Source organism: Mercenaria mercenaria, chromosome 6 (genome assembly GCF_021730395.1).
Source record: "Mercenaria mercenaria strain notata chromosome 6, MADL_Memer_1, whole genome shotgun sequence".
Classification (NCBI taxonomy): domain Eukaryota; kingdom Metazoa; phylum Mollusca; class Bivalvia; order Venerida; family Veneridae; genus Mercenaria; species Mercenaria mercenaria.
Genome location: NC_069366.1, coordinates 67,430,544 through 67,450,377, shown reverse-complemented (window position 1 = coordinate 67,450,377; position 19,834 = coordinate 67,430,544). Strand labels below are relative to the sequence as shown.

At 33.2% G+C, this 19,834-nt stretch overlaps 1 protein-coding gene across 2 annotated transcripts in view; it reads right to left on the bottom strand.

Moving 5' to 3' along the window:
• The window catches only part of LOC123548523 (sodium-dependent noradrenaline transporter-like), a 214,771-nt gene extending 199,553 nt beyond the window's left edge, over window positions 1-15,218 (bottom strand). The window contains exon 1 of one of the 2 annotated variants that reach the window (XM_045335839.2): window positions 13,935-15,218. In XM_045335839.2, the coding sequence (XP_045191774.2) occupies window positions 13,935-14,474 (540 nt within the window). In that variant the 5' untranslated portion in view covers window positions 14,475-15,218. The remainder of the gene's footprint in view (window positions 1-13,934) is intronic. The other variant, XM_045335838.2, reaches the window with a different exon arrangement.
• Between the last annotated feature and the right edge of the window lie 4,616 nt (window positions 15,219-19,834).

The following is a 19,834-nucleotide window of genomic DNA, read 5'->3' as shown; positions in this document are numbered from 1 at the left end:
ATGGTTTGATCTTACAATAATTATTATCAATACAACTTCGAAGTTTCTTTCTAGTGGTTGATGATATGCTGATGGTAATAAATTAAAGGATTAAATTCTTTTGTATTTTTTTGAAAAATATAGTCGTTCAAAAACGAAGGCTAATTAGTATGTTAAATAGATAATTACCATCACGAGTAAATGCATTCTGATGTAAGGTGCTTAGTTTCATATGCAATCTTGCACGGTGTCAGATGCTTAGTTCCATATGCACAACAGAACGGTGTCAAATGCTTAGTTTCATATATGCACCTATGGTTGATGTGAGTAGTTTAGTTTATATGAATTTATGGACTGTGTCATGTGCGTGCTTAGATCCATATGCACCAATAGATGATGTCAGGTGCTTAGTTTTATACGCACTCCTAGACGGTGTCGGGGGCTTGGTTTCATGTGTAGCCATGAACGGTGTTTTAGTTCCGTACGCACCAGAGGTCAGTGTCAGGTTCTTTAATCCATATTAACCTCAGGATGGTGTTAGACGCTTAATGCATATCAGAAAGTAAAATGACTTTCAGACAAAGCAATGTACTAGTATGTAAGTATTGCTGTTTTAACTGAGGAAACACTCGTGGTTTTGTAATATCCTTTGTTAGTGAAAAATATAGTGTTTTGATGTTTGCCAAAGAAATATTCCTCAACAAAGCCAATCGTCTTTGGGGTCAACGTAATTAATCCATAACGACCTAATATCTGCTCCCTGTAGTTACTCCCCACAACCTGGGTGCTTAAGTCAAACAGAACGTAATACACATACTAATGTATTTTAATTTGGCATCCGATCGTTTACTAAAATCCTAGAACAGATACCTGTATATTCTAATACTAAATTGTATCATTTATTATTATCTTGTTAGATCAATTTTCAGCAATTATAATCCCATTTCAAACTGTTAAAACAATTACCTCTTACAGAATATTATTCATCTGTTAACAGGTATTGTGAAACTTAAATTATAATATTACTGTGTTCAATCAAAAAGGTGATAAAACAAACTCCAAGGTGACCTCTCTTGCAATTTTGCAGGTGAACGACCAACCTTTACATTTTTATTCAATGTTAATTAAATTTAAAATAAATATTAGAATAATAGCATTGCTCTTCGGTGGTTTCATTATTCTCGAAAAGTCTTTACCTACAGCAATCCTAAAACAAAGTGTTCATGTTTGTTGAATAGTCCACAGTGAATATAAGCATATAAAGATTCAGTTTTAGTATCATATATAGAAACACAAACTTAAAACACAGCGGGAAGATTCAACAAAGTAGTTGATTTCCCGAATACTTAACTGCTTATCATGGCAGCGTGTTTGAGAGATCAGACAGTTCATTGAAAACTGACTCATTTTAACGTATATTAACATCAGTCTCTTTTTAAGGGATGGTTGCAACATGTCAATGTTGTCAACAGATGGAGAAGCTGAAGAAAAGAAATGTAAAAACAATATATTTATTTTCCAAAGCGGCAAGAGAATTTTTTTATACACTTATGATATGAAAAATATTTTCCCAGATTCCTAGAGTACATTTTTTCAAATCTGTACTAATGATATTTTGATTTCAACTTGGCATACAAGTTACGAAAAAACGGAGATGGATATCGAGGGAATTAGAGCAGAGCAAATGTTCAATGCAAAAAAGATTCACACAAGAAATGATATGCGCAACGTGTGATTTACGATTTTGAGAGTCAAATAAGCCTGGATAACACGAAATAACTGAGTTATGCTTCGAATGAGTTTAACATGACTTATGTAACTTAAGTTATACAATCATGATTGATCCGCAATACTTGACAGAATGGCAATAGATACCAAAACTTTTTTTTAAGAAGCGTCTTGTAAACCATTTGCTTTAATACTTCAATGTTTATAAACATGTGTTTTCACATTGGCCTGCAGTAGATTCAAATTATATCACAGGTCTTAGGTTGACAGATCGAACCTGTATTACAAGGCCACTGGGAAAGCACAAATTCATTGACAATTTTGTGACAGGAATACAAACAAGAAATATCTTTAAAAATGATGGTCGGCGAATTGTAATAAGGAAAGAAGTTAATGATTTTTTCATCTAACATTCATCTTTCATCTAACATTTTGCAAAAGTAAACACTGCACTTTAACAATTTAAATGGTTCTCTTTCAATTTTTCGCAAAGGTTTCGTAGGGTTGCAATTTTGTTTCGTTTATCCTTAGACGAATAATTACAGCAGTAGTTTGATGAAGATTCATGAAGCGGTTCATGAGAATATGTCATTAAACGTGTTTATATTTTAGCTAAATTGGTCCCTATTCCCATTTGTAACAAAATAGCAAGAGACCTTACGATATTGTTACACATCGAGTTTGATAAAAATCTATTACACTTTAGTGGTTAATGCGAAGAAAGGCATATCTACTTTTAGCTATAGTGGTCCCTAATAGGGCCCAAGTTCCTATATAAATAAATTTGGAAGAGGACCTTATAATGATGCTCCAGTCCAAGTATGACAAAGATCCACCAAGCTGTTCATGAGACGCTGTATAAAGGCATTTCTAGTTTTAGCTCTAGCAGCCCCTAAAAGGGGTTATATGTCCCAGCTGAACAAAGTTGGCTGCGGGCCTAATAAAGATGCTACAAATCAAGTTTGATTAGAATACATGAGAAAAAATCAATTAAAGGATTTTTTTATTTATTATTTTTATTTATTTCTAAAATAGGCCAACTGATCCCGCTTTAAAGAATGCATATTCGCTATTCATGAATTTTTGGACAATGACGTCACACCTATAAAAAAGTGAAGGTCAAGCAAAACATACAATTGTAATTATTTCAATTTTTCTGTTTCATCCGTAGTCATATTACATAGATAAACTGTATGCAGCGTACCTTTATTGCAGTGTAATGAGATTCAGTTATTATATAGCATATATATAATAAAACAGATTTCAACTGAGTTCAATATTTGCATACCATACTAAAGAAAGATATTCATATATAATAAATCAGTTAAATAATTTATAACAAATATATCAAAGCAAACAAGTACTCATTTTAATATGCAATCTGAATAAGTCACAAAAGCAAGAAACTTTTTCATATACAGACGACAATTGTAACAAGGAAAATCTTTTAAAAAGCACTTCTCTACATAAAAGACTCTTATCACACCCTTATTCATGTGATACGCAGACCGTATTCAGCTCTTCCTTTAATTTGATAAATGTTGGTATTTGAACAGGTTTTTATCATATTTATTAAACTTACTTATCATTTTGAGATATATCAATATTCTTGTATACCAAACAAATTATGTTATTGGAGTAAACCTTGCTAGTACTGAAACATTGATTGCATAACTGAAAACCAACAGCTATACATACCGTATGTAGCTTGAGTCTTTTTGGCCGGATCATAAATTACTAATATGACATTCGCAATACTTACTGCAAAGAACAATCGAAAGTTGGAAGTTGAATACGACTACAAAACATGCAGTGTAGATCATGTTTTGTAATACTGATCAATACAAAATCAACAGCAACAGGTATCTAATAGCATTACATGAATTCCAACATGCAATAAATGCCAAGAACACGTTTACGGAAATTGCAATCGATGATTTTTGAGGGGTGGTAGAGCAATCAAAATTGTATGGAGATTAACATTAATCCAAAAAGGTTTCTTGCACATTGTTTGTAAGCAGTTCAGTATCACAGAAGTTTACCGCTTATTTTATATACCAAATCGCTTTAAAACAAGTGAAGGATGCTTCTAATAACTATATTTATATTTGAATACACTTAAACAAAAGATGTAGTGTTATATATATTACTACAAAAAATGTCATAAAACTCTATCCTCTTTAAATTTACATGAAAAGGCGTTTTAGCCTACCTAAATTTTGATTACAAATTCTACAGCGCAGACAACGTCTTCTTAAACACTAACAATATTAATAAAGACATAATGCATATTGATTGCACGGCACAACTGCATCAGGGGCATGTAAGTGCTTTTTAAGAATATGATGCCATGTAATTATTTTTGAAAAATATACCCGGATCCTGTCCATGATAAGTTTCTTGCATACATAATTTACTCCCTGAAATTTGTATTTAAAATTTCGACTTTCCTTGTCAGTCATTTGAGTCTTATTAATAACCGAAAATGTGGGTTTAAGCCTTGGAATGTATCGCTTATTAGTATAACTGCACTGAAAATGATCTCACCGAAACCATATACAAAAGCGTAAGCTCTAGTCACTTTCGAAAAATAAGCACGTCATTCAATTTAAGTATAATGTAAAACTTGATATACATAAATGAAATTATAGAAGTGTATGAAGGGCAAACTCCGACAAGATATAATTTAATTTTCGATGGGCTTGAGTTTTATATTCACAAAAATAATCGAATTTTCTTTGTAGTATAAAACCGTGCATATGCATATACAAATGTAACTTAGTGTAATACTGAACAATACAGAATGAGAGGTAATATATTTCATAGCATTGTATGAATTCCAAGATGCCGTAACACATCAGATACAAACAAAATGTACATGTATTTGATTTTTTTGGATTTGTTGCTTCAGACTTGGCTATTCCTGCTATATAAGATCATACCAGATAAGTTTCTACCGGAACTTTTTAATACAGTCAACATAGAAAGACTGCTGATTACAAGTACCTCAACAACAATACATGCCCTAGTTATGGCAAATCGACCAATGCCATAATAATACGACTGCAGATCAAGTAGAAATAAAGAGAAACTAGTTAAGACATTTTGAACAATCATATACCTTTTATTTAGAGAAGCGAGTTGGTAAAAATAGAACATACATTTCAAAAACACAACCAAAAAGATCCCGAAGGAAAAAGTACGCTCCAAGAACGCAACCTCCAAAAATACCCTTTCAGTAGTGTATGTCTGGATGTTCAACTGATTGACATTTACACAAACAAACAAACGAACGAAGAAACAGAAGGAAAACGCACTGGGACGGAAAATGGCACAAACAATCAGATAGTTCGCAGCAAACCTCACTCAATTCCTCTACCATGCTCCAGTTTCACTGGACGGTGCAAATAAAAGTTATTTCATATGGCACACGTAATGGTAACAAAAGACATGGAATTGCTCGTGTAACATTTTATAAAATACGAATCTGAAGCACTATATACGCACGTACTCAGTAATTTTGCATCGGATGATACACCTTTACAAGCCCGACGAAATAGACCAGATGACCTGAGTTCCTGCATGCTTTAAGAAAATAACGTGGTGTTCTACATTCTAAAGGTAAATACACCTCACGCAAACATTCCCAAGTACCTTTAACCTTAGTACGATACTGTCATATTCTACTGATGTGCTGTTAAGACATTTTGCTGGGTCAACAAGTGAGTGTTCCATTGTTTGCAAAGAGAATTAAAAGGCATTCTAAAGATGTCATTTATCAAATTTAGATATCTCAACTATGAATGCGGGTATATAAATGTACATGATTACTATTGTTCAAGTTTTATGAACATTCTTTCTAACTTTCCACCAATAGTACGTACTAGCTCACCCCATGTCATGCATTTTCTTTCATTACGTCGCATCTTATTATATATTTACTATCTCCTATGTTTTTTCTAAGTGAAAATGACACTGTACATCGTCAAGCATCTATCATTGTCTATCTAATTACCTTTTTACATTAGCAACGTAATTTTGCAAAAACACATCCTTTTCGAATTAGGGACCTGTCTTTTAGATATTTACAACACCTTTAGTAAATGCGAGTGACTAGTAAAATATTATGTAATATATTAACCTTAATGATTTCACTTACTATAATAGAATCCATTATATTACATATCTGAAGAAATTGTGCTGAGCTGTTCTGAATGTATTATATTATAATGCGATAAGATATTCAGCGTAGATCAGGCACTAAATATGTGCCGCTAGGACGTCATGCTGCGTGTGTTTGTAATTATAACGTTACAGAACATCTTTATTTTTCGCAGATATGTGAAGACACATTATATCTTTTTGAATCTCTTTACAGAAATATGAAATTATCAAATCTTTATATAAAAATAAAAAATCTAGAAAGTGCTGTCTGGGTGGCTGTGGTCTTTCACAGTATGTATTTTTACACGAAATTCATTTTGAAAATATTTCTGAAAGTTCTAGATCTGCAGCTCTCAAATACGGAAATATCTGACATCCGAGGCATATACTTACACTTTGAGACAACATCAAATAGGACCTTTTAAACGATTTTACAAGTTCCAAAAATCTCCATATACCCGTGCTCCGTTACGGACCCCTGTGTGATTTGTGTTTATTCCGAGTGCAAATATTTCTTCGTAAATGAAAAGCTGACATGTCGTGCAAAAGCCAATGTATTTTCAAATCGTTAGAAATTGCTGAAAATTGACTCCCTATTAGGGGAAAAAAGATATTCACGCGCATACATTTTGACGGGTGACCCCTGCCTATAAACCAATGCAAATGTGACTTTCATTTTCATGTTTAGCCTGTGTACTTTCATTTTCGTTACTTCTGCAAAAGCTGAAGGTCATCTGACGTCATTTTCTGTGTTGTCAAAACCATATACGTATGCCTGGCGAGATTGTATGAAAATGTGCCGGCTGTCCTTAGGATTTAACCTGTCGTTTATGATGGAATAAAATATATATCTGTGTATCTGTCGTTATAATGTAATTTTCATTATTGAACAACCATTGAAAACAACTTTGATATCATTTGATTAACCTCAGTCCCAGATAAAACAAACATATAAATTATTTTGGCACTTAAAACAGATGCTAACGAGATTTGCGCTAAAAATGTTGATTCTACGGAAGCGTGAAATGGCCATGAGACGCTAAAACGTTTAATTACGTTACGGCCGCGGAAAGGATATAGATGACCCGTGGTATGACCATAGCCGCGTAAATATCTTAAAAAAGAAAAAAAAAAAGAAATGTTGTTTGTTGAAAATGGTTTCAGTTCTGTCAAATTATCACTTAAAACCCAGAAGTTTGGTGCCGTTTCTTGAATGCAAAACACATACAGAGGTAATTAAATTTGGGCGCTCGATTATTTACGAACAGAGGAATATATTAATCCTGGAACAGATACCTGTACATAATGATCAAGTTCCAGCAACTACTGCTTCATTGACTGTAATAAAGGTATGGTTAAACAATTATATTCTCTTTGTAAATTGTTTAAACAATTACCACTTACAAAACATTATCCATTTGTTAACAGGTATTGTGAAATGTAAATTATAATGTTATGTGCTTAATCTCAAAGGTAATAAATCACATACCAAGGTGACGTCTCCTGCAATTTTGCAGATCGACAATCAGACCATTCAAATTTTAATATTCTTATGTAGGTTTTGTGTACTTGGATCATTCAGTCAATTCGTGTATTTTCTGGGACGCACATTGATTCAAACCAACAACATAAAATTAGGTCAGAAAATATTATGTACTGTATTACTAAACAGTTACCGTGTTTGTTCTCAAGCAGGAAGAGAGTTATATATAAAGGGGCGCTTCTACATCAAATACAAAAAGAACTATCGTGCACTTTAATATTAATATCCAATGTTTTTGCCATTATAAAACACATCTATACTCAAGTCTCTACTAGATGAAAAACAAGTTTACTTCAGAGTGAATTTATGCTGAATTCTTGCAAACTGTAGCGTTTTAAAGATATTATTGAAATAAAATGATTAAGTCTCAACTAAGGAAACGTAATAAGAACATATTCATTCGCGATGCAAGAAAATATATGATAGGGTTTACACACCATAATATGAAATATAATTTCTAACTTTCCCTAGATTCCATAGACAAAATACTTTTTTATCAGTTTATACTGATCATATCTTTCACCTTGACACCTAACGTATGATGAAAGTAACAGTGAAAGTATACGATGGTTATCGAGGAAATCAGAGTAGACAAAATGTTCAATACAAAAATTATCTTACAGTAAAAGATACGCCCAGCATGCGTTTGGTACTCCTTCATTTCAAATTCAGGTAAAAGAAACGCCTAGCATGTGTTTGACGAAACAAGTAAATGATACGTCAAACGTGTGTTTGACGATCTTTCGTCTCAAAAACAATTATAGGATATGCCCGATCTTTCGTCTCAAAAACAAGTATTGGATACGCCCAGCATGCGTCTGACGATCTCTTGTTTCAAAACACAAGTACAAGACAGCCCAACATAAATTTGACGATCGTTCTCCTTCTCCTTAAACACAAATACAGGATACGCCACAAATGCATTTGGCGACCTGTCATCAAATTAAAGTGCGTCCATGATGCGTTTGACGATCTTTTAGCTGCGATGCAAGCAAATGATACGCTCAGCATGCGTTTGATGATCTGTCATCTCAAAAAACAAGAAATGAGAATCCTAGTATGCGTCCTACGTTTGACGATGGTACACCGCAAATGCGCAATAGCAACATGAAAAAACTTAGGTATTCTTTGAGATGGTGTGTTTAATTATGTTTTACAATTCTTTGATATCATGCGTTACTACTATACGGACATTTTTGTCTATAGTCAATATTTATCTATTTGAGAACGAATATATTAATACAATTGCTTCGGTGCTCTTGACCAAGGTCTGGATATCAAAACTTCAAAACTTCTTCTGAATCAATAATCAACTATCAACCATACATACATGTATAGACTTAATGGCGAATACATAAACCCGAAGAGTTATTTTCCAAGCATTTAATGCGAATAAATGCTCATAACAATAACCGTAATGTGTAATTAAACCACAAAATGTAATATTGATTAGCAAGTATTACCATTACCGAGATAAATAAAAGGCAATTTCATATTTCAATTACTTTCTGAAGAAAATGGCGTGTAATAGTTCTTTTTTCAGGGTGTGAATTTAATTTTCACTTAGTTTTCAAGGTTTTACTTCGATATCACATTAAAATAATCCAAACCATTTGTCTTTATTGTTAGGGTTTAAAATTAGACATATTTTCATGAATAAGTTTTTGTTTATGTTCATTCTTCACTCGTCACTACGTCTGTCTGCAAATAGGCGGGAGATACTGCTAAAGTGCCCATCCTTGCCTGAAAGAATACTGGGGTATTCATCCATTTTCAAAAGCTGGAAAAGTACCATATGACATAATTGTGTGTGTTGGTTAGATTAAAACACTACCAAAACAAGACAGTCGTCCAAACAATACAATTTCAACATAGTTACGGGTATATGTAGCGTTTTATTTGTAATAAAATTCAATTAAAACTTTTATGAAAGAAGCAACAGGCGTCTCGCATTCTATTCATAAGAAAAATAGAAAATTTATGAATTTACACTCAATTTCTGAACTGAAGTTTTTGTGACGAAAATACTTAGGTCTCTTTCCTCTAAAGAAAATCGTACATAATATTGGAATATGTGTGAATTTGGTTCAGTTTTACCGAAACATAGATTTATATTCAGACAATACAGATTGATAACTAAGTCGCATAATTCTTTGAAGCATTTTACTCCATGCAGATGCCATCCTTTTGCAAAAATAAATATATAAAGAAAAATGAATATTTGGTAGATTATTGCAACGTGAAAATGTCTTCGACAACTATTCGCGTTTAGGTGTGCACCAAGCAATACCGTGAAGCAGTTTGACTGACATGTACATAGTATTTCCCAAACATAAATAAAGCATTTGTATTTGTTTATTACTAGAAAAAAGAGGTTATTCATAACTCACGAATTATCCGTTTGCATGTGCATCAATTGCGATATGCATGTGGAGAACTGTCCCTTTACTCTAGAGTTCCCGTATTGACAATCGGCAATTTATCGATTACGTATTCTCCGTTTGCGATTTCGGCATTCTCCGGTATGAACGGAAAGTCAGGCGCTCATCTGAGCTACATCAACTTTCGATTTATATCAAAAAGTCATACAAGACAATCGCACGGTAATTAGCGATTGTCATTGTGGATCCACTACTTTAAGGTAATAAATACAAAACCAGAATTCAAAAACTAGAATCCTAGAATTCAAAAGGATATGTTTTACAACTTACTATACTTGTATGACTTAATGATTTTGTATTTGAAGGTGCATGACTTCTATTCAAGGTTGACGTTGGTGCTTATTAGTCAACCACCCGCAGTTTCTGTACCGAACCATCTCATGTCATAAATTTACTTTCATAGCAACGCACCGAATATAATTTTTGTGACTATCTACAATGCTTTTTTTCTAAGTGAAAATGTCATTTTACATCTCCAAGAATTAGGCTTATCTACACTATTTCAACATAGTAAGGTTTTCGCTTTTAGACAGTAACTTAATTATGCGAAAGCATTTTCTCATCAAGGCCTTGTTATTTACATATTAACAGAAACACATTTGAACCGCCAGTAGTGATCATCAGATTTCATGTCAAGTGTATGACACTGCTCAACATGTTCTAAATATACTTTTTGATAAGATTAGATATATATTTCACTGTACAACATGCTCTGAATAGCTTGTAAGTCGAAGTAAACGAGAACGTGAGGGTACATCTCATTTACTTATAAATGTAAGAAGCGGTAGAAAACAGTCAAACAATGATGCACGAGTTGCAGACAGGAGTTAATAAACTGCAATATTAGATAAAAATGGTTTATTGGAGAAGAACCAAAAATAAGTATTAGAGCATTTAACGGCCAACAGAAGGCATTAAAATGATCAAAAATATGTTTGGAAAAAAAAAGCGTATAGTGTAATTTATGATAATATTTTTAACATTTTGCCAATTCACATCGACATATTTTCTAAATATATTTTCAATAATTTAGACTTTTGTTTGTTAATACGTCTCCCAGCTGATGAATTTTTACATCAACATTGAAATGATCCTAACGTCTGTCTCTGCTGAAATACTTTTGTTCCTGCAAACTATACAATGTGTGATCTATTATTTATCTATTTCACTGCAAATTGATATTCCCTTTTCCCATTTTCGATTTTTATTAAGAAACAAATCTTACAAAATTAATGATGGCCACTACTATTGGTCCCATCGCAATGGTACAAAAGGTCTGTCTGTTCATTTACAGTTCCTAGGAAATGGACATTTTGACCTCTGTTCAAACTTTAAGTGGTAACGTACAACCCAAAAGGCAGTAAAATGGTGGAAATAGATTGATCTCGTCTTGTTCCACTGTAAAGCATTTCTTGAATCTGGTTGTAGTTTCTTTCTACAGTCACAGTTTGATCCTCTGATACCTATTTTATCACTCCATAATTTGTCATACGAAATTATAAAACAACAGCAATCCGGAATCTTATTTTTGACGTAAATTCACAAAGCTTTTATGCGATTGATTTTTTTTTATCTTGTGTCTGACGCGATCTTGATTTCCTGTATTTAATATTGAAACTGTTCTCAGCGAAAACGCGAAAACTTAAGTGGACTTATGGAAGCTTGTGTGTTGAAATAGAAAAGAAAGTGTCAGTTTCATAGCGTATTAAAGCGTTCACTGACGAACCTACCACCCGTGCAATACATTGTCTTTCATAACAATACGTCAAAAGTAATTTTCTATTGTCTACATCCAATGTTATTTATAATCGAAAATGGCATTTCTCATTTTCGTGCATTAGGCATTCTCTATGCTATTACTTAAATGATTGTTTGTCGCTTTTATGCAATTACTTAAGGTTGTGAGAAACGTTTTTTTTCTTCTAATTAAAAACCTGCCTTTTCATTATTATCAGCTACATGAGACTCGTGATGTATTAACGAACATAACAATTTCATTTAGAATCCATTATATTACATATCTGATAAATTATATTGAGATATTTTGACGGCATTGTATTAAGGGTGGTAGGCATGGGACCGGGCTTGTGTTAGACAGGTAGTAAGTTGCAAGCGATGTATCAGGTTTTGCTCCTGGGAATAAATATTAATTAGATATACATTAAATGATGCTAGAAGCACGTATATTTGCCCTGCCAGGTATCCTCTGGTCACCTTTTCAAATACATTACAAACAACGGTTCCGTCTTCCGTGCCTCCGTCCTAAAGACCATGCATTCATGATTACAAAAACGTAGGAAAAAGACGTGAAATATAAAAAAAAAGAAAAAAAAAAAAAAGAAAAAAAAAAGAGAATAAGTCTGATCTGGTAGACTGCATTTTTTGCATGCATTAACCCATTCACTTATAGAAAATGTTTATGACAGAAATTCTGAAAAACTTAACAAAAATTAAAATTTATGAATGGAAAAAGGTAAATACTTTATTATGATGGAAGCAGACAGACCCATAAATAAAGTTGCAGCCATAAGCTAATAAACCTATAATATTAAATAAAAACTGCTTTATTGAAGACGAACAGAAGATAATTTTTATAGCACTTAGCTGCCAAGAGGTATTAAAACTATCAAAATCTTATTTCGAAAATCGGTTAGGTGTATTTTCATGATAATCTTCTTTAATTTTTGCCAATTTGCATCATGTATTTGTTTATTAAACAAAATAGGAATATGTCTACCAGCAGATTGCATCAACCTTTTCAAATATCGTTTGATTTATCTCATCGTCTATATCAATATTTTACTGCTCTGCAGACGACACAACATGAAATCCATTATTCATTTTGCCAACAAATTGAAATATGAGCCGCGCCATGAGAAAACCAACATAGTGGGTTTGCGACCAGCATGGATCCAGCCTGCGCATCTGCGCAGTCTGGTCAGGATCCATGCTGTTCGCTAACGGTTTATCTAATTGCAGTAGGCTTTAAAAGCAAACAGCATGGATCCTGACCAGACTGCGTGGATGCGCAGACTGGTCTGGATCCATGCTGGTCGCAAACCCACTATGTTGGTTTTCTCTTGGCACGGCTCATATATATTCCGTGCTTCGTTATTATGCTGCTTATTTTCATATCACAGGAGTGCAAAAGTGTGGCTGTTAATTTTGTTTACTTAGGACATGATCCTTTTACTAAGTTTTAGCAATAACTTAATAGTCAAATCGCATGTATCCAAATTTGGCAGTAAAATAATGGATACAAATAGATCTTGTTTGTTAACCTACAGAGCAACCTTGTATCTGATTGTAATTTCTTGCTTGAAGAGTTTTTAAAACTTCAGAATGTCTCATGGGAACGTAGGTCATACACAACAAATTTCAAAAAATCTCATTTGTTTTATTAAATTTTACAGCGTTGTTTCACATAATCTAAGTTTCTTGAATAATTAAGTAAATAACAAGGAGGCTAAAAAAACAATAACAACATTTAAACTGGATAAAATTCCGACTGCCAGATTTTGGACGTTTAATTACCTTTACATACTAGTCTATCATCAGTAGTCATTTTACTGCACTTACGTGCAAAACTGAGATATCTAAAACTCTTTTTGCTCTTCAACGGCTTTAACATTATTTTTCTCAGCGGCAATCCTCGTCAATGCAATAGTTAGGATTCATAAAAATTAAGTTTCACGCCTTGAAAAACATTTTCAACCAGTCTAGTTTCTTAAGTTTGCAACAGACAGTCAAAACAGAAAGTAAATAAATAAATATACTGCTGTGTTTAGGTGAAATGATGTATGGCATCCGTATTGCACATTTTAGAAATATAGCTATGTGACAAATAATGGATATAGTTTTATCAAATGTTGACTTTAGATCACATCTTAGAAATGTTTCTAGAATAAAGAATTGTGTCCGTACATAAGACAGAACTTCTGATCAAACTTAGAACTGTTTGAAAGGTGTCCCCATGCAGAAATAATGCAAAATGTAAGTACTACCAGGAGGAAATTACAGTCAACGGAGATTCGCATAAAACGAAGAAAATAGAGATTTAAAAAGCAATTCTGTCCTACCTTTTTTGGAGCCATTTCATAGCCGTCAGGGAGTGACAAATGTGCAAGATTTACCATCATCTGCACTTCGGATGCTAAAAACAGAACTGTGGCACTCCAGCGTGAGCTTCTCCGATCTCCTGGTGACGTCAATGAACTTCTTTTATTTTCTTCATCAGAAACTATTGAATCGTCTGAAAGAGTTTCAGATATATCAACAGACACTTCAAATAATCCGATTTCCTCTCCATTACTTTCTTTGTCGGTCTCATTAGAGTCGTCAGGTTTTTCTATTTCATTTTCCTCTTCACTGATTTCAGGAATCTCTTCACGTTCTTCAGCGGTGTCAATAGATGGCATTTCCAGCTGAATGACATGCTCATTTGGATTTTCCAGTGGCCTTTCTTCTGCAAGAATTATTTCTTTGCTACTATCCAGTGCTTTCTCTAACACTGAGACAATGTTTTCTGATGAGTGAACAGGACCGGTCAAACTAGATGTCGAATCAATCTTTTGTATTAGCTCTGGCGACATCATGAATAGATTTTGTCTCGATGGCATTTTCAAAGGATTCTTGTGTACTTAATAAGTTAATTTCCTATACAATTTCTTTAAAATTGGATATTGTCTGATATAAAGTCAACATCTCTGTTAATTGCATTTTCAACATATCCATAAGTGCTAAAATCTATTTCATTTGTAAGTATTTTCTGCAATTCTTGCCATTACTTTTTTCACGTTTTAAAATCTAATTTTACAGATTCTACAAACCTGTTCTGTTTATCTGTTCCTACACTTTCTTAAAATATTATCCTATTCTTACAGTTTATACAATTGTTGCAGTAAGTGCTTTTATTTTTGACAGTTTTAACAATAAAGACTCGCGCATAGTACGTAGATATGTTATGAACATACTGTGAAAATGAACGACATTATACTTACATAATGTTGCAGGAAATAGCGGAGAAAATCAGATAAAATATCAAAACAGCACAATTATCATATCACAATTACCATTATCTGAAAATAATATGATGATAGTAGAAAGCACATTTTATATAATTATTTTACACAAATTGATGAATATCATTGATAGCAAAACTGTTTTTGTACAAAATTATTATCCATGATTTCCGGCAAATTGAATAACAAGAAATCCATGGTTTCTATCAAATTTTCATTAAAATTGAAGAGCGTATACGTAATCCGGCAGTGATTAAACAAAGGTATAGTCTGTATCCACAGCGAACTCACATAAACAAGTTGGATGCCATAGAAAGCTCACGTCTTGCGCATTATCACACTTATATTGATAAAAAGCCCGAAAGGCTTATCAGCAACGGTACGCAAAGAATTCAATAGTATCAGCTGATCCGACCATTAATCGCTGATGAAACTGTCAAAAGAGAAAAGGAAAAAGAATTCTAATACTTCAAAGTGGCAAGGCATAGTTCAATGTATTTGCAAAATATTTTTATTGATAAGCACAATTAACGTGGTCACGAAATGACGTATTTCAAAAACAAAAGTTTTAAATACGGTCGGAGTTGTGAGTTTTAATTTGAGTTTTGTGCCTAAAGTGACTTAAATTGCTTTACATTTTTTTTCATCTCTAATCACTGTTAATCACCGCCTGCTTACCATTCTGCAGACAAACATAGTTACGACCCATAAACGCATTTTATATTGAGTCCGGTGATTTATACCTTTGATTTTGAGCTGAATGCCACCACCGTCTTCTATGACTGAGTTTGCTACATTTTATATGTGGGCCTAAAAAGAAAATATGTCCATAAGTTTACATAATCATGTTTTAATAATTACCTTATATATTTCACCTCTTTTAATAACTGAAATAATACACACAAACAGCAGTCAAGCACAAACAGCGGCCTACAACACTGGCTCATATCCTCATATGTACATGCAGCTGCTACCTTTACTCTGATTTATAGAATACACTGATGAATAGATGGCTAAAGGGGATACAGATCTGATAAAAGATGATGCGACTAATATAAAAAAGAACCGCATTGTAAGAACTTACAAATTATGAGTATTCGTTGACCCACACGATGCCATTTTCACAAAATTCACAGACATTAAAATATAGGCAAAATCGATTAATATTTTGCATGTTTATTCCAAGTCATTATAGTGATATTCCCTCTAAATATTTTTTTCATAGATAAATAACTAGACAACCATACAATATTTCAATATGTACATCAAACATTGAAAAGATATTTTGATAATTATAATTTAAAAGCAACATATGTTTAAACAATGCCGAGTCTTACGAGTTTCACTAACATTCTTTTCAGTGAATTACAGGCCTCTGTTTCAATAACAGCATCATCTGGTCTAATAATTGTCATCATTTATAGCATATTTTGCACATTCATTGATATACATTTAAAATTTAAGCATTGTTTGCAACTCGATTAAATATGTACGCTTTTTACATAAATATACGTAGGTCAAGCCAGCTATTCCATTAAAATTCCTACCTAATACTTCAAGAAATGTTTTTTAAAAATAGTTTTCTATTATCAGAAAGCAATTTTGACCTATTCATTGAACGTCGAAAAGAGTCAGTACAATATAAATATTGGCAATATCATTCAGAAAAAAAAATCGTTGTGACGTTCCATGTCATTTATGAATGAGGTTAATTGTCACACAAAAACGTTTTTATTTTTTCACAAGGATAGTTCTATTTCATTATATAATGTGGTTTGTTCACCGCAAGCACGTCAGTCAAATTTCCTATGAATTACTACGTAGCCTGAAGGAAAAGACATTGATTTCCAGAATAGTGTTCAGTGCTGGGTGACTTACTTCTGTTGTATTGTTTTCATCACTTTAAGCCTGGATTCGATTCTTTATCTGTCATGTGCTCGGCTGTAAATGAGTTGTTCATTCGATTCCAGGTGGAGATGTGGAGGTTTTGTCGAGTCCCGACGCTAAATGAAAACAAACTGTACGTTCAGAGGAGTACTTTGTGCGTAACAGTGACTGAAATTGTGAAAGATGGTATAAAATGTACATCATATGTCTATTCTATCTAACTCGATTTATCTCCCTTTAAATCATGGGCGGATGTCAGTTTGTCTTTACTTATGTAATGATGCCTATCTGTACGTCATTTAATCGTTCTGCTAACTGACAAGTGATTGGAAAATTTACGTCTTTGCCTATTAACCATTCAAATAAAAAAAGGTAACTGATGTTACTGTTCAAAGATTGAAAAAAAATGTCAGTTCACTTTCAACTTTTCTAGGATATGAGTAAATACATTAATGTTTATTATTCACACACGAAATCTACAGAGCTCAGTCATTTAAAAACTTCTGATATTATCTATACTAATAATCACTTTTTGCCATACTTTCTACAAAGTAATGAAGTACATGTGTTTATTGTTCGTTCTGTTATCGTTTACTTATACTGTAAGAAATAAAACATAAAGATGAGGTCTTTGAAAACGCAATAAGCATGTTATATACCAAAATGTCGTCGTTGAAGTCCCACGTTTTCATATCCATTTGACGCCACGGTGGCATCAGGGGGCAAATTCTTCATAATCAAATAGCGCCCAATATGGCCGCGGTAGTGTGTGTTGCGCGGTAATATTTCGGGGACATTTTTTATCAAAAGCAATATTTTTCAGCAGTTACATAAGCGTTTCGTTGGACGTTACATCGACATACATCAAATACATACACGTACATTCTTTTAGAATTATGAGCAGTTTTAGGTACTGTATTCTTGAAAAAGGGTGCATGTTTTAATATCAACTTGCTCTTCTTAGATGTTCCGAATACAAATTATTTTGTCACAAAAAACTCATTCAATGTATATGGTAAAATTTACATGCGCAATTTGGGCTTTTTTATTTGTAATCCACATATCCTTATAATGTAAATTAATTTCGAAGTTGTTAAATCTGTTGCAAAATGTCTTAAGGCGTAAAAAAATTGTTTCCGGTATCCCGACCTACCCTAAATTTTTGGCCCGACCCTAAATTTGTTTATGGCCTTGGAGAATTTTTTTTTCAACTTTTAACAAAAAGTTGCAAACTGCACATTTTATGCTTTAAACATTGTCAGTAATGTTAGAAATCAACTTACCGATGCTCTAAAGGCATAACCCCCTTATTTGATATCATTTTTGACACAAAAATAATTACCTACCTACCCTTTTTTTAGCATGTTACCGTAAACAAACAAGTTTTTACGCCTTACCGCTCGAAAGATTTTCATAAAACTAACATCAATTGTTGGCCTCATCAAGACAACTTGCCGATCAACCCAGTCCACTAGGCCTAATGTCAAGGTCAAACAAACGTTCAGACAGCTTAACGTCATGTACGCTCCACATTGTCTAAACCGTTCGGAAGATTTTTTATAAAACTAGAATCAACTGTTACCCTCAGCAAGGCGACTCGTCAAGCGAATAGCCCAGGCCACTAAGTCCAAGTCACATTTGGTCAAATAACTAAGCTTAGTGTCCGCTTATTATCTAAACCGCTGGGAAAATTTTCATATAACGTGTGTCAGTTGTTAATCTCATCAAGACGACGTGAAGAGCGCGCAACCCAGGTCGCTAGATCTAAGATCGAGGTCAAATTTGTAGGTCAAAGGTCAAACAGCTTTATATCTCTTAGGCACCATGTCTTTAAAACTGATGGGAAGCTTTACATAAAACTAGCATTAGTTATTTACCTTAGCAAGACAACATGTAGAATGCATAGCCAAGGTCACTAGGTCAAAGGTCTGAGTCACACTTTGAGGTCAAAGTCAAATAGTTTAACTTTGGATAAGCTGCATTTCGTTTAAAATGCTTGAAAGATTTTCATATTTTAAAAATCTACATCGTGTATTTGATGCTGTTTTTTTAATTCATTCCGCAATTTAAGCGTATTTTTACGAACCATAAAAATACTGGTAAGTGATAAAATAATAATAGCAAATCAAAATGATGTTGGCTGCCATATCGACGACGGCCATCCTGATTTTGAGATGCTTTGGCCATTAGGTAAATGGTATCAGGTAAATAGTCTCGCCAACATTTTAGTATATAACTTCACTTATGTTTTTTTTTTTAATTACCTCGAAATGCCTGTATATCTAATGCTTGTATTTATGTACATATTGGAGGATTTCTGAAGTAAACATATATACTTCATTTTTGTGTTATGTGTGTTCGTGTTTTTTCGTGGCATTCCCTGATTGATATTTGTCTTTGTTTTTTAAGAATATACCAGTCGAAAAATACTTTCAAATACCACGACATGTAAATGTATGGCTTGGTGGGGATTACGATTGAGGTTCAAGTTTTGTCACTGAAATTTCCGCGGCTGTGACGCATGCTTCCTTTGCTTGTCTGTGTTTAGTTTATAATAATTCATTTTAGCTCGATTGTGATAAACGCTTAAAGCTTGTTTGAACCATTCTGGAGTCCGTTTCCTGTAAATACCAGTACTCATTTGAGAAGTCATGGTCGTGACCCGAACCTAGGACCCCCCAGGCTGAGTATAAATCAATCACGTATTTATTTATACACTCTACTGCTGTAGAGATTCGTTCTGCATGGGCTGCGTTCTCAGAATCTTGAAACGTTTCTATTCCTTTAGGATTTTACCCTTGTTTTAAATCAACTTTAATTAAAACAGATAGAAACACCTGTTAAATATCAAAATTTATACATCAGTCTTATTTAAGTGAACACTAAATGAAAAGTATATATTAATGCAGAAGATGGCTCACAAAACATGCTAGTATTTTTGATAAATATATAATAAAGAGAATTCAAAAGATCACTAAATTAATTATGTTCACTAAGAAGAAATATTTTATCCAAAACACTGGTTTTATCTTTCAAATTGAATAAAGCCAAAGCCATTGTTTTGAGTACTG